The sequence below is a fragment of the Haliotis cracherodii genome, unplaced genomic scaffold, assembly GCF_022045235.1.
Source record: "Haliotis cracherodii isolate W230 unplaced genomic scaffold, xgHalCrac1.p SCAF_6, whole genome shotgun sequence".
Lineage (NCBI taxonomy): Eukaryota > Metazoa > Mollusca > Gastropoda > Lepetellida > Haliotidae > Haliotis > Haliotis cracherodii.
In genome coordinates this window covers 10415268-10429230 of record NW_027266319.1, presented here as the reverse complement: position 1 = coordinate 10429230, position 13963 = coordinate 10415268, and the positions used below count along the sequence as shown (strand labels likewise).

At 39.5% G+C, this 13963-nt stretch overlaps 1 protein-coding gene across 1 annotated transcript in view; it reads left to right on the top strand.

Moving 5' to 3' along the window:
* The window catches only part of LOC139445222 (uncharacterized), a 78145-nt gene extending 65487 nt beyond the window's left edge, over positions 1-12658 (top strand). Inside the window, exons 50-51 of the mRNA XM_071226360.1 lie at positions 744-937; positions 8840-12658. Of these exons, the coding sequence (XP_071082461.1) occupies positions 744-937; positions 8840-8956 (311 nt within the window). The 3' untranslated portion in view covers positions 8957-12658. The remainder of the gene's footprint in view (positions 1-743; positions 938-8839) is intronic.
* The last annotated feature ends 1305 nt before the right edge of the window (positions 12659-13963 follow it).

The following is a 13963-nucleotide window of genomic DNA, read 5'->3' as shown; positions in this document are numbered from 1 at the left end:
TCAAAGCACTGTTTGAATCAATCTTCGTCATTCTCTCACTCCCAAGGGTTGAGCAATTGATAAACAGATTCTGGGATTCTGGATTAAAATTAATATTCTCCTTTTGTGAATCATTTTATCATGGAAAGACATATATCAATCAGGAATTTTCCTGCTCTCTCCACTTCCTGTCCAGAAAACTCTCAGTAATAATTTTTGGGGTCCAAGGCATGAACACAGCCATCTTCAATTTCACATACCGTATTTGACGTGATAAGCGCCCCACTCTAATAAGCACCCACGGCAATATTTGCTAATATATTAGCAAGTCAACAATCCCAATTAGCACCCTTTTCGATTGATCAATGTACACAAGACTTAAATTTATTTGTGTATAATATGCACTCGATCATGTGTTATATGCACCTTCAATCATGGGCAATTAAACTCATAAATATATCTGTCGTATATAAACATTTCAGGCTGTCAGCATAAACCACGAAATTAACGATCTTTCAACTCTTTATTTCACCAAAATAATATTCTAATAAGAGCCCCCTATTTCTAATTTTGAGAGTGCACTGGGCGCTTATTATGTAGAATACGGTAATATCCAAGAATTTTACTATCATCATTGCACATGGTCAAAATCCTTATTAGTCCAGTTAAAGTGATATAATGATACTGTGATTTACTATGCCAGTCCTGACTTAGTATCTATTCAGATGCTGCAAGATTCCACACATCTATCCCCACATTTACAGCTGCCAAGATACGGTCCCGGGCAATGTCGGCAGGCGTGACAGGTCGGCGGCCGGTGGTGCCTGGAAGTCGGGGGACATCAGCCGGGGGTATGTGGCCCCCCCAGATCACGTGGCCGGGTAACCGCAGCCAGACACCCGTTGGGGACAACTTCCTCAACAACTTGGACTATAAGAAGATGCAGAGACCCAAGACTGTAAGTCCCCAACATAGTACAGACTTATTACAGTGCAGCTAGCGGCCTAGTGATTTGATGTGGATGAACTTGCAAGTGTAGATGATCATTGTCATTACTTCCCGGGTTTGTAATCACTACGTTCTTCAATCACATGTGAATACATACAATGCTGTGCTGTCTGGTAGTGACATATATCTACTTTTAGGTCACTAGTGAAATGACACCGTTTATACCTCATACACATCCTTTGTCCAAAATTCTTTACATCAATATTGAGCGAATCCCACCATTGCGGCAGTGCACGGAGTGGACGGCCACTCAGATATAGCACATTTTGCACACGTCGTTAAGCAATGAACATGTGATACCCGCGAAGATCCGGGTGGTCAGGCTCACTGAGTTGGTTGATGCATGTCATTGTATCCCAATTGCACAGATCGATGCTCATGATATCAATCACTGGATTGTCTGGTCCAGACTCGATTATTTACAGACCACTGTCATATGGCTGTGCAGCGTTAAACAACAAACAAACCCTTGTTGTGATGTAAGCTGAGTGCTTTATTGGTCAACCGATCAAGTGAATCAGGCCTTTGTTTGGTTCATTGGTTAAAAATGGCGACTACAAGTAAACTGTAAGATGTATATGCACAAGAGGATGTGATGGAGGAAGGCAATGTATACAAACCTGTGAAGGACTGATAAAGGTAGATGATAAGCTATGTGATGCTTACTGGTAAACAGAGAAGAGATGATCGGTGTTGTATCCCCGATGAATATCACTGATTGGCACTGTCCATTTGCAGGAGTTATTGGTATATATACTCACAGAAAAGAAACACAAACCATAGAAACATTCAGAGAAGTTTTGTTAAGAAGATATGTTTCTGTATCACTTAATGACAAACTAACAATCAGTCAAGTGTAACCACAGAGTGTCTTTATTCTTATCATTGTAAACAATGGGGTGTGCACGTTATACCCAGATTACTTCATGATTTGGCCGAGGGCACAGTAAGGTCTGAAAAAATGGAGGATGTGCACCCCCTCTAGAATGTGCATGGTTTGTGCATTCCCTATGAGAGTGATGCTGTCACCTGCAACAGTATCATGCACGTGGCTGCCAGGTGTGTATATTGCACACAGAACTACTTCTATTGGTATCGTCCATTGCATGATCATTGGTGCCCACTGTTCACAAATGCCTCTGTGCATCTTCATCACATCTGGGGCGGTCGGGTAGCCTAGTGGTTAAAGCGTTCGCTCGTCACGCCGAAGACCCGGGTTCGATTCCCGACATGGGTACAATGTGTGAAGCCCATTTCTGGTGTCCCCCGTCGTGATATTGCTGGAATATTGTTAAAAGCGGCGTAAAACCATACTCACTCACTCACTCACTCACTCACTCACTTCATCACATCTGGTTACCAGTAGTGGTTAGCTTACAAAATGTTGACTGATATTCCATCTATGTAATTGTAGGGAATATGCATCAAGTTTTCTTTTTCATTTATTGAAATTAACCTGTGTAGGAACTGGTATGAAATCGGGACATATTTGATATTTGATTTACAGAAAAGAATATATTTCTGATTTCAACCCCTTTTGGAAAATCAGAAAATGACAGGAAAGAGTTTAACATTCTACAATTTTTAACCAGACCTAGATTGTATTCGTAACAAGACATAAGCATGTGTGTGCATGGTCACCTCTATATCAGTGTTGTGGAGTCCCTGCCTCATACAGTGTTCTATGTTCTAGCTAAACTGAGAGTTGGGTGTTGGTTACAAGCATGCACAAGATAACTCAATAGTTTTACCGATCAAATTTTATTTCAGAGTCGATAAATGGATGTAATACATTTGTTAATAAAACAAAAAAGAAAGACTAAGAATTCTACAAATTTTTAAGGCTAGATTTGTTTGATTTATTGTTTTATAATTTGTTATTAACAAAGTACCTGAAGATTTAAGGGAAAGTTAATTCAAAGAACTCCTCTTTAAAAAAAGGGACTAAACCTATTACTGCATTATGCCTATTATGTATTTTCTTATGTATAACACCCATAAAAAATGGAATTCATTTTTTGCTTTCCTTCTCACAAGCAAATTGTTAATCTTGATAAATTTTGAGATAGATGCTTACTTGAGGCACTTATTTCCAATTACAGAATTTTTCTTTTTTTAAATGTCCAGTGAGCGACAGGTAGTTATGTAAAACAAGCAGTTAGTTTTGTCTGAAATATGAGATTTTCAGCTTTTCAAAGAGGAATAATTGCAATTTGCAAAAGCCTACAGTGCAGCCCTGTATATCCAGACTATTCACCAGTCATCTGGATAGTGAGGTTTCCATAGTAACAAGGTTTGGACGAGTGAGATATGTACACACTGACTTCACCTTGAGTCAACACAACAGTCATTGATCTGTAACATGAATATTCCTGATGTCATACTCAACCTTATCAGTGCTTATATATTATCAGAAATTTATTTTGGCATATATCGAAGGTGTATTTACATAGAAGGTTATATTTGTGCATATCTTGCTAGTATAGTCACGACATAATACATTATCCAACATATAAACATTTGACAAAGATATTCCATCATCAAGGAAATAAAAAAAACTCCAAACATTTAGACATTTTAGGCAATTAAAATGACTGTGTCTGGAAAACTTGTATAGAACTTCATACACTTTTGCATGTTCCTCTTATGTAAACTGGTAACTTTGGATATCAATACACAAACTTTCAATAAAATACTTTCCTCATGGACCTTGTGGGGATTCGAGGTCAGAATAGACCCCATGCAACCCGTGCTGGTCATAAGAGGTGACAACATGTGAAGATCCGGTGAAGATCCGGTGAAGATCCGGAATAGGTCTTCAGCAACCCATTCTTGCCTATTCTCGACTATGCTTGTCATAAAAGGCGACTAAGGGGATCAGGTGGTCAGGCCCACTGACTTGGTTGATACATGTCATCGATCCCAATTGCGTGGATCGATGCTCATGATGTCAATCACTGGATTGTCCGGTCCAGACTCGACTATTTTACAGACCACCATCATATAGCTGGAATATTGCTGAGTGCGGCGTTAAACAACAAACAAGCGAACATAAGAGGTGACCCACTGGATCAGGGCACATTTGCTCAAAGCGATCTTAGTGCTAAGATGATCGTAACTCCCATACTTTAACATAGGCTTACGATGGTCCTAGCACTAAGATTGCTTTGTCCAAGTGGGCCCAGGAGGTCAGACCTTGACACTTAATTGATATTGTGTCATCGTACCCCAAGGGTGTGGATCGGTGCTCACAATATTGATCACTGGATTGTCTTTTCCAGACTGAATTATTTACAGGCTGCCTTCATATATAAGTAAGAGAATATAGCTGGAACATTGCTGAGTGTTGCTGCCTAATGTGTGATACAATCATGTGTCCGGCTAATTATGTTAGAGCAGCTTTAGTAAAACATTTACCAAAAATGTGTTATTTTGTTGTAAGGTTCAACATACTTTTTACAACGTAGAAAGTAAGTCATTTGCAAAATTTAGCCTTGTCAAAAATTATTTCTGATAAAATCAAAGTCAATATCATATCAAATTGGGTACATGAAACGGCTGATAAGAGTTGAATGTGGCGTAACTCATCTAATTAAGCAACAATATATTTACTGTTGTGCTAATCTTCCAGTTAATGAGAGCCAAGGTGAGAAATAGTCTTCCTCCCACCCCTATTTCAGTTTTATGCACGCTACATGACCTGACCTCACCTGACCTGCATGTGTTGGGTCATGACCTGACCTCACCTGACCTGCATGTGTTGGGTCATGACCTATCTGTCTGTGTGTCTATTTATTGTTGCACCAGGAGCCGTTGCTGATATCATCACTTTTAAATCTGAAATTATGACAAATGATTGCTTTTTGGGGTGTTATTGTTTTTCAAATCTCCTGGTGTGACAGTGGGTTTTGTTGTGCTGTGGTGTGGTGTGGTGTGACGATACTTGGCATGTTGATGATCCTATGTTTAATATACACTGACAGGAAGATCTTGTGAATCACAAACATTTTGGTCTTTTACTCTTATTTAGGATATTGTGTCATTTCATGAAAAAAATTGCTATCAGATCTAAAAAAACAGAACACCAATGAACTCAAACGAAAACTGACAATTCTTTTAGCATTTGAAAAATGACCGTAACAAAAAACTCTTGTATCTTATCATCAAATCCATCTTTGAAGTTGATCCAAATTAATTTGATATATTAACAGAAAACACTCAAGATTTTCTGACAAAGTGATTTGTATACAGAGAGATATAGATGTGTCTGATTTTATTATCCATTATAAAACCTTTGATGCTACCAAAAAGAAGTTAAGGACTACCTGATTCTAAAGAATTGGGTGGTCCTTAACTTATATTGAGTAGTATACCTCCACCTCCACCACTGCAGATATGTCCTGTAGAATGGTTTCACTGGACTATATTAGTTAGTCTATGTTAGTTATCACAATTTTTTTTCAGTTGTTAATCTAATTTGATTTCAGTTGTTTCCCTCCATTCGCTGAAGGTAACAGTGATAGATTGTAGAATGTTTCATGTTCAGGATGATATGATTAATACAGGGGTTGTTGTTGTTGGAGTAGTGATGTGTGGTTTAACCTTTCACAACACAATGGAAATGACATGTTATTTGTTTTATATGATAAAGTTTACACTTGTAATTGCTGTTTTTTTCGTAAAATATTAATGTTGGCTAGATGTTTGGTATGTTTTGTGGTATGTTAGTCAATAATAATTACTTCCTGTTAGCTCTAGTGAAATAGTTTTTGATTAAAGGAATAGATATAACAAATGATTACTGGAGATAGAGGACAAACTTTACCCTCTTTATACTTCCCTAATTCTGAGTGAGTGAGTTAGGTTTAATGCTGCTTTGAACAGTATTCCAGTTATATCACGGCGTGTCAGCTTAATGTTAGAGGAAAGGCTGAAGTGATGCAGGTCTTAGACATTTACCACTTCGGTGAAAGCCACGAGCACGGGTATGGTGCTGACAAACCTTTAAACATAATCAGGGCAAACCGGGATTCGAACCCACAATCATAGGTCTCTGGCATACCCAAAGGACGCACAGTGAATTGTGACGCCTTACACGACTGGGCCACCCATGCCCACCTCTCTCTTGCTGTGATGTAACTAAACATATGCATCTGATGTCAGGATAATGCATCAGGATTCCAGATTGCAATAGGCTCCTTTTCTGGTCATAAGAAGCGACTCAATGGATCAGGTTGATGGCCTGTCCTAATACTGGGCTGTGGGGATCATTGCTCACAATATCAATCACTGGATTGTCTGGTTAAGACTCAATTATGTACAGACTGCCATCATATAGCTGGAATATTCGGGCATTAAACAACAATCAAACAAAACAGTATCCACATGTGATGCCACTATCCCTGTCCCAAGGCCCTAGGCCAATATCCAGTCACAACCAAGAAACCATAGATATTCCGGGTAGGAATAGAGGTCCCCAGCAACCTATGCTGGTCATCATAAGAGGCGACAAAGTGGATCTGGTGTTTAGGCTCTTTGACTTGGCATGTCATTGTTCCAACAGCATTGATTGATGCTCATGATGTCAATCACTGGATTGTCTGATCCAGTGATTATTATTAGGTCGCCGTCATATTGCTGGAATATTGCTGAGTGTGGCATTTACCTCAACCAATACGGTCCATTCGTACACTACTGTCATTTGTTTCTGAGGATGACCAGATATTGCAAGATTGACTCAATCATGAGACTGAATAGAATATTGCAGTAGCTTTGTTTGTTTGTTTGTTGTTTAACGCAGCACTCAGTAATATTCCCGCTATATGACGGCGGTCTGTAAGTAATCGAGTCTGGACCAAACAATCCAGTGATTGACAACATGAGCATCAATCCATACAATTGGGATCGATGACATACATCAACCAAGTCAGCGAGCCTGATCCCGTTAGTCGCCTCTTACGACAAGCATAGTCGCCTTTTACGGCAGGCATGGGTTGCTGAAGACCTATTCTACCCCGGATCTTCAAGGGTCTTGCAATAGTTGTAGTGTGTATGTTTAATAAGTGAGCTAAACGGGTAATGGCATAGAGTGTGCTATGCTGATGATGACAACATTCCCTACACGTGTGTGTTTGAGCCGGGACGCAGCTGGTCACCATAATGCTTACAGCTGCAGCTGGTGCTTACATCTCAGAAATTAAAAACCTATTTGTTTTGTTTTATTTTTCATCTTTTACCTTTTGTGTGTTGTAATAATTATTTTTTAATGAATACATGTTTGATAACATGACATGTTTCCTTAGGCATGCATTTTAATCAAGTTTTTATTTTCAATGTCAAAACTTGTAAAGTTTGGTTTTGTATTTATTCTTTTTTGCTCATTTATGGGTGTAGGCTGTTGTTGGGAAATTTAAAAAGTATAATTTTTACTGACCATTGAGAATTACCGATCATAATTGCTGCCAATCTCAATTAAAATCAGATCTAAATTCTCGCTGCTGCTAAACAAAGATCTGAGGACGAACTTTGACTGACTACTGAAATGACTAACAAGAAGCCAACATAAGCCAATTAGAAAGCAGCTCTCTAGAGTTTTACGGCGCTTGTTTCAACCTGGCAACTTCCATTTCAGACTACACTTGAAAAATATGTTGACACAGTTCTCAATACAAATTTTGAAAACTGAACAAACGAACATTCCGGAATGTCTAATAAATGTTTGGGATTGTATGGCAATGCTCCCACATACTGTGTAATGCTTCCTCCATTCAAATGTTTATCCCACAGACGTGATGGACGATAATTTTGACGGATGGGTCGTAACTGATCTTCGCAATACTCCATGTTAACGTTTTCGAGGTTGCATGATTAGAAAACACATTTTGACTCACTTTCATGATCTGGTAAGCAACGCTTTGATTGGTCGGATGAAAGGTCATTCTGACGTGATTCTTAATGGGATGTCTGTTATGAATTGATGACTTGAGAGTTACCTCCCTTACTGTACGCACATATGCATTACATCACTGTTGGCGTTGTCTGATGGTGTTCTTGAAGCTGAGAAGTAAATCCAATAACCAACCACTTCTGTCTGTTATAACTTGGTAGTTATGAAGTCTGGTAACATCAAACACTTAACAGTTTCCCAGATCTTTGTTTAGCAATAGCGAGAACTAAGTTCTGATTGTAATGAGATTGAATTGCTGCTTTGATCATATCAATCATTTGGCTGTGTTCAGACACGTCAATGTTATTGCTGTGTTCAGACACGTCGATCATATTGCTGTGTTCAGACACGTCGATCTTATTGCTGTGTTCAGACACGTCGATCTTATTGCTGTGTTCAGACACGTCGATCTTATTGCTGTGTTCAGACACGTCAATCTTATTGCTGTGTTCAGACACATCGATCTTATTGCTGTGTTCAGACACGTCGATCATATTGCTGTGTTCAGACACGTCGATCATATTGCTGTGTTCAGACACGTCGATCATATTGCTGTGTTCAGACACGTCAATCTTATTGCTGTGTTCAGACACGTCAATCTTATTGCTGTGTTCAGACATGTCGATCATATTGCTGTGTTCAGACACATGATTCTTATTGCTGTGCTCAGACACATCAATCTTATTGCTGTGTTCAGACATGTCGATCATATTGCTGTGTTCAGACACATGATTCTTATTCCTGTGTTCAGACACGTCAATCTTATTGCTGTGTTCAGACATGTCGATCATATTGCTGTGTTCAGACACGTGATTCTTATTGCTGTGTTCAGACACATTAGTCTTATTGCTGCTTTTCATCTTACCAGTCATATTGCTGCTTCAACAGGTGCCTTGCATGTTGCAGGTGGGCGGACGATTACGCAGTCGGATTGCTGAACAGTTGCTGAACGAGTTCGAAAGCGACCACCATCAAACCATCGTCCAGTTGGAGGAACTACAGCTGGGGGAAGGAAGACCATAGGGGACATAACTTTGACTATGTATGACAGGCCATCAGGGCCATGATCTATGTGTGTGCTATGGTAGAACAGGGTGTTACACCATCATAGAAGAAGTCTAATTGTACAGGGTGTGTATGAAGTCTCTGGGCTGAGGTGGGCTTGTGTTTGTTGTAAGTTGCGATAACGTTACAATAATATTACAATAAAGTTACAAATCTGGTGATTTAGATCTATGTTAGAGACAGGAGTACCAACTACCACACAATCTACATCCTGGGGAAGAAGTGATGGCAATGTTTAAACAACTAAACCAAAGGTGATTGTAATCACCAGGCCCAGTTTCACAAAGTGATCTTAGCACTAAGGCAATCCTAACTCCCATAGTTTAACATAGAATTATGAGAGTCATGGCACTTGAATCACTTTGTGGAACCGGGTCCTGGCCCATTTCCACAAAGTGATCACAGCGCTACATCTTCGGTAAGAATTTGTTGAGGTACAGGATATATGACAGCATTAGTGCTGTGACCACCTCGAAACACCTGCCCTGGTGACAATAATATACTGTAGGTAATGTAAGTAGCAAAATTTGAATATGACAAGATGATTTGATTGTCACTTGGTGTATCTAGAGTGTGTGTCAAAAGTCTGGCTTGACATTGCCCATCTTCCCGAGGCAAGGGAGTTAATTGACTGTAAAAGTCCAGTTTCCACCCTTGCTGACTAGGTTGGGATTCCTGGGCTTGATCGTAGCACCACCAGTGGTTATTATGAGCTATGTCCTTTCTAAGCCTCTCCTATGGACCAATCAGATTCCACCTCTCGTATCACTTGCATTTGTTTCACACAAAATGGCGGCGCCAAGTCAAGATGATCTGATCGATAATCAAGATCTATATTGTGATAACATGGGTCTTACCTCGCAAAGTGCATCAAATCACGTGAGCACCTTGATTAAAAACATGAAAAGACTTGGAAAATATCTGCTGACAACAAGTTGGCGGTGCAGATTCTTTGCAAATCCTGCAAACGACCGAAATCTGCACAACAGTTTACTAACCGGATTTCAATTTCGGCGTGATTTTGATTGGACTATACATAGACTCGTTAGTCCAGCCAAGATGTAACTCCATAATTCCAGCCTAGTTCGGCAAGGGTGGAAACTGGACTTTTATATTCAGTTAACTCCCTTGCCTCCGGAAGATGTACATTGCCACTCTCTGAGGCTTGTGTTTTGTAGGCCGTGTTCCCCTAGTGGAAGGAGTGGCATGGCATAGGTGAATCTCAGCTTTATGATTTAGCTGATGGTGTTTAAACTGCAGTCATATAGATTGTGTGCTGTATATGGTGTACTCCTTCAACTCCAATTCTGTAACGCTCTCTAGAATACACATCACAGGATATACAGGTCGCAGGCTATTCAATATTACTGGAAACTTTGATTAAATTAAATCAATCATACCTTGTGTCTCGTCAAGGAGACACATTGAATATCATTGATCTAATTTATTTTTAGTATTGACACTGAAAGTCTTAAAGTTGACATGCTTGTGAATGTACTAGCTTCTATTCATCTTGGAAGCTCGCAGAATTTCTGCTAATACTTGTTGCTCTCATTAAACTGTCATCACTGTGATATTGTATCATGCATCTCTCTGTGTAAATATATTTATAGCTCAGTGCTTCTGTATTTATTTCAACAGAGGTAATGTCATTTTAACAAACTTTGTACAGATTTGTTATTTGCTAAAGTGTTTGAACGCCAAAGGACAGTGTCCATTTTTATGCAGCATTATTCCATTGTCAATTTTACCATTTTTAAAAGTATCTGTTTCTTGATGCAAATCTGTGATACATAGATATGTTTCAATATGTTCCAGGAATATATGAAGACCTTTTATTGAATATTAACTGTATTTACACTTTCCAAGTATAAAAAGTGGCAACTCCCATGTTTTTATTCCAACTGTTACTTTGACACTATGTTGTTGTTTTAATCTTTGCAAGTGTTAAGTGGTCAAAGAATGAATAAGAATTGTGCACATGGTGTAGTAATGAACAGAGCTCTAGAAAGTTTTTGTCTCGTGAACTGTCTGATTATTGTTATTTTACTGTCTATTTTTTAGCAGTAATTCTAATATTAATAGGGGGCACGGGTGGCCCAGTCGTCTAAGGCGCAGCGATTCACTGTGCAGAGTTGCGTCCCTTGGGCATGCCAGAAACCTATGATTGTGGGTTCGAATCCCGGTTCGCCCCAATTATGTTTCTAGGTTTGTCAGCACCATACATACCCGTATTCGTGGGTTTCACCGTAGTGGTAAACGTCTGAGACCTGCATCACTTCAGGCTTTCCTCCCACATTAAGCTGACGCGCCGCGATATAACTAGAATATTGTTAAAAGCGGCGTTAAACCCAACTCACTCCCTCACTCACTCTAATATTAATAGTTGTAGAAAATGGCTCCTAGAGAAGCCACAAGTCTTCTGATCCCTGGAGATTAAACATGCTCATGAAACCCTAGAACTATAAGTGTCATTTTAATCACTTGCACTCAAGGAGCCTCAGAGAGCCCTTCATGAGTAAGAAACACTTTGAGTTCCTTGGAGCACATCCTGTGGCGTGAGATTCTCCAGGTAGTGCCTTCCATAGCCTCTCTTCAAAAAGTGTGATAGAAAAATACTTTGGATGCAGAGTTGCATCCCTTAGGCATGCCAGGAACCTGTGATCATAGTTTTGAATCCCAGATTTGCCCAGTAATGTTCCTTGGTTTTTGAGCAGATGAAACATGGAAACAAAGTGATTTCCTGTTTTAAATATTTTGATAAGGGCTCTTGAGACTCATGTTTATGATCCCTCTCAGAAAACTTTAAGCATGGTTTTTGGAAAGACTTATTAATTTCCCTTTATTAAAAATTTGATGGAATAAAGGACCCTTTCAATTCAATTTCAATATCACTCTTTGAATGCTTAACATGTGGCACCAACTTTACTTGTTTGAGTGCTGTACAGTATGACTGTGCCTATCAAATCTGTGATACAGTCCGCTCATTGCTAATGTGTATGTGCAAGATGTCAGCTTGTGATTTGAATATGATTGATTACTTTTTCTCAACTCTTTAAATTTGTTATTGTTTAAGAATATCTAAAACTCCCTATCTACCCTACGTTCCTGAAGTTCTATCTCAGCCTTCACACATGATGTTGACAAGACGGTGTTCAGCTAGACGGGTGTTCATCATTGGTCATGCTTTGTTCATCTCGTTCCCTCTGCAATAACTCTATTCCTTTGACTTTGAGCTTTTACCAAAGTTTGATAAAGATATGGTGCATGAGTTTGACGGATATGTTGATCCATTTATGTCTTTTGATGATTGGAGTTTTGTTGATAAGTTATTTTTTAATTTATTCAGTTAATGTCAAGGTCACCCTGAAAGGTTGTGTCAAGAGCAGTGACCCTTGTTTCAGCACCAGACACCATAATCTGTATTTGTTGATTTAAGGCTACTGTCACTAAATCACTGACCCCACGCAGCTATTTCGTCCCACACCTCTCACTGACGGTATTTGCATGCAGTGTTTGAAATAAGTGCCTGACTGTAGGCCTGTGGCAGGTAGTTGTGGTGTCGGGCCCATAAGTTTCAAATGTGTATGGGTCCTGGCAATTTATAAATTTCATACTTTGATCATACGCCAAACTGGAACACAGAGGTCAATTGAGGTCACTTCTACCACTCTTAAAGGTGATTGAAAAGTCCTCCTGAACCACACCGCGTCCCTGTATATATGTAGAAAAGGTATTGTTGGTGTATCATATCATGTTGGGAGTCCGATCCTGGACACAATGTTTGAAGGTGCTGAATCTTCTCGGGTAGTGACTGTGCCTATATTCATGTGACAGTTTCAGATTACAGGCAATGGTAGCAACATTATATTCCACAGCCATTACTGCCTTACTTTCAATTTCATTGCATAAAATTTCTGTTTTTTGTTTGGGATTCTGTGAGTAGTTCCTGTGACATGTCCGCTGTGGGTTCCTGGGTCTCAGTAGATGTCTAGTACCTCTTGCTTGAAAGAGCCTACTAATGAGGTCAGGTGATTATTGTTTTTGAAATTTTTTTTCTTTTTGTTTAACGCCGCACTCAGCAATATTCCAGCTAAATGACAGCGGTCTGGAAATAATCAAGCCTGGAACATGCAGTGATTGACATCATGAGCATCGATCCACACAATTGGGATATGATGACATGCATCAACCAAGTCAGCGAGTCTGGCCACCCGATCTCGTTAGTCGCTTCTTACGACAAGCATAGTTGCCTGTTACGGCATGGGTTGCTGAAATCCTTTCCTAACCCGGATCTTCATGGGTCATCGTTAGGTGAAATTGGGTTTACTGTTATGTGCAAGATTATGCTCATGTGTATATACGTGTGTGGCTGCTTGTACTAGTCTGGACTAATGCCAGGTTTATGGTGCCAGCCCACTGAGATACCATGCCATAGTTTAACATGGATACCCCTCTCAGACACAGTATACTGAGTCCAAGCTGACCAGTCCTTGTCTTATCCCCTTAATGCCAAGGACCAGACAGGGTAACATCAAGTATCATCTTTTAACGTCTTTTGGTATGCCATGGTCAGGGATCGAATCTCCGGGCAGACGCTTTATCCACTACACCACGGGTTGGTGAGCTGGCCAATGAGGATCAGATGGTGACAAGACTGACTGTGTGTGACTGTGCCCCAAAAATGGTGCTCTTGGTCATGCTATCAACCACTTGTTTTATGGCCAAAACATGATTATGTTTATGCTGAAATCATATAGCTTAAATATTGCTGAGTGCTGCATAAAACAAAGTTGACTCATTCACTCTGGGAAATGTGTCCCCATAATATTGAATATATTCTGTGTATTGTTCTGTGCGATTTAACTGTGACATTTCACATTTATTTTATTGTTTTTTGTTGATTTGTATTTTAATAAACTGAAACACTTTGAAAATGAACATTTGATTTTTGGTAATATTTGG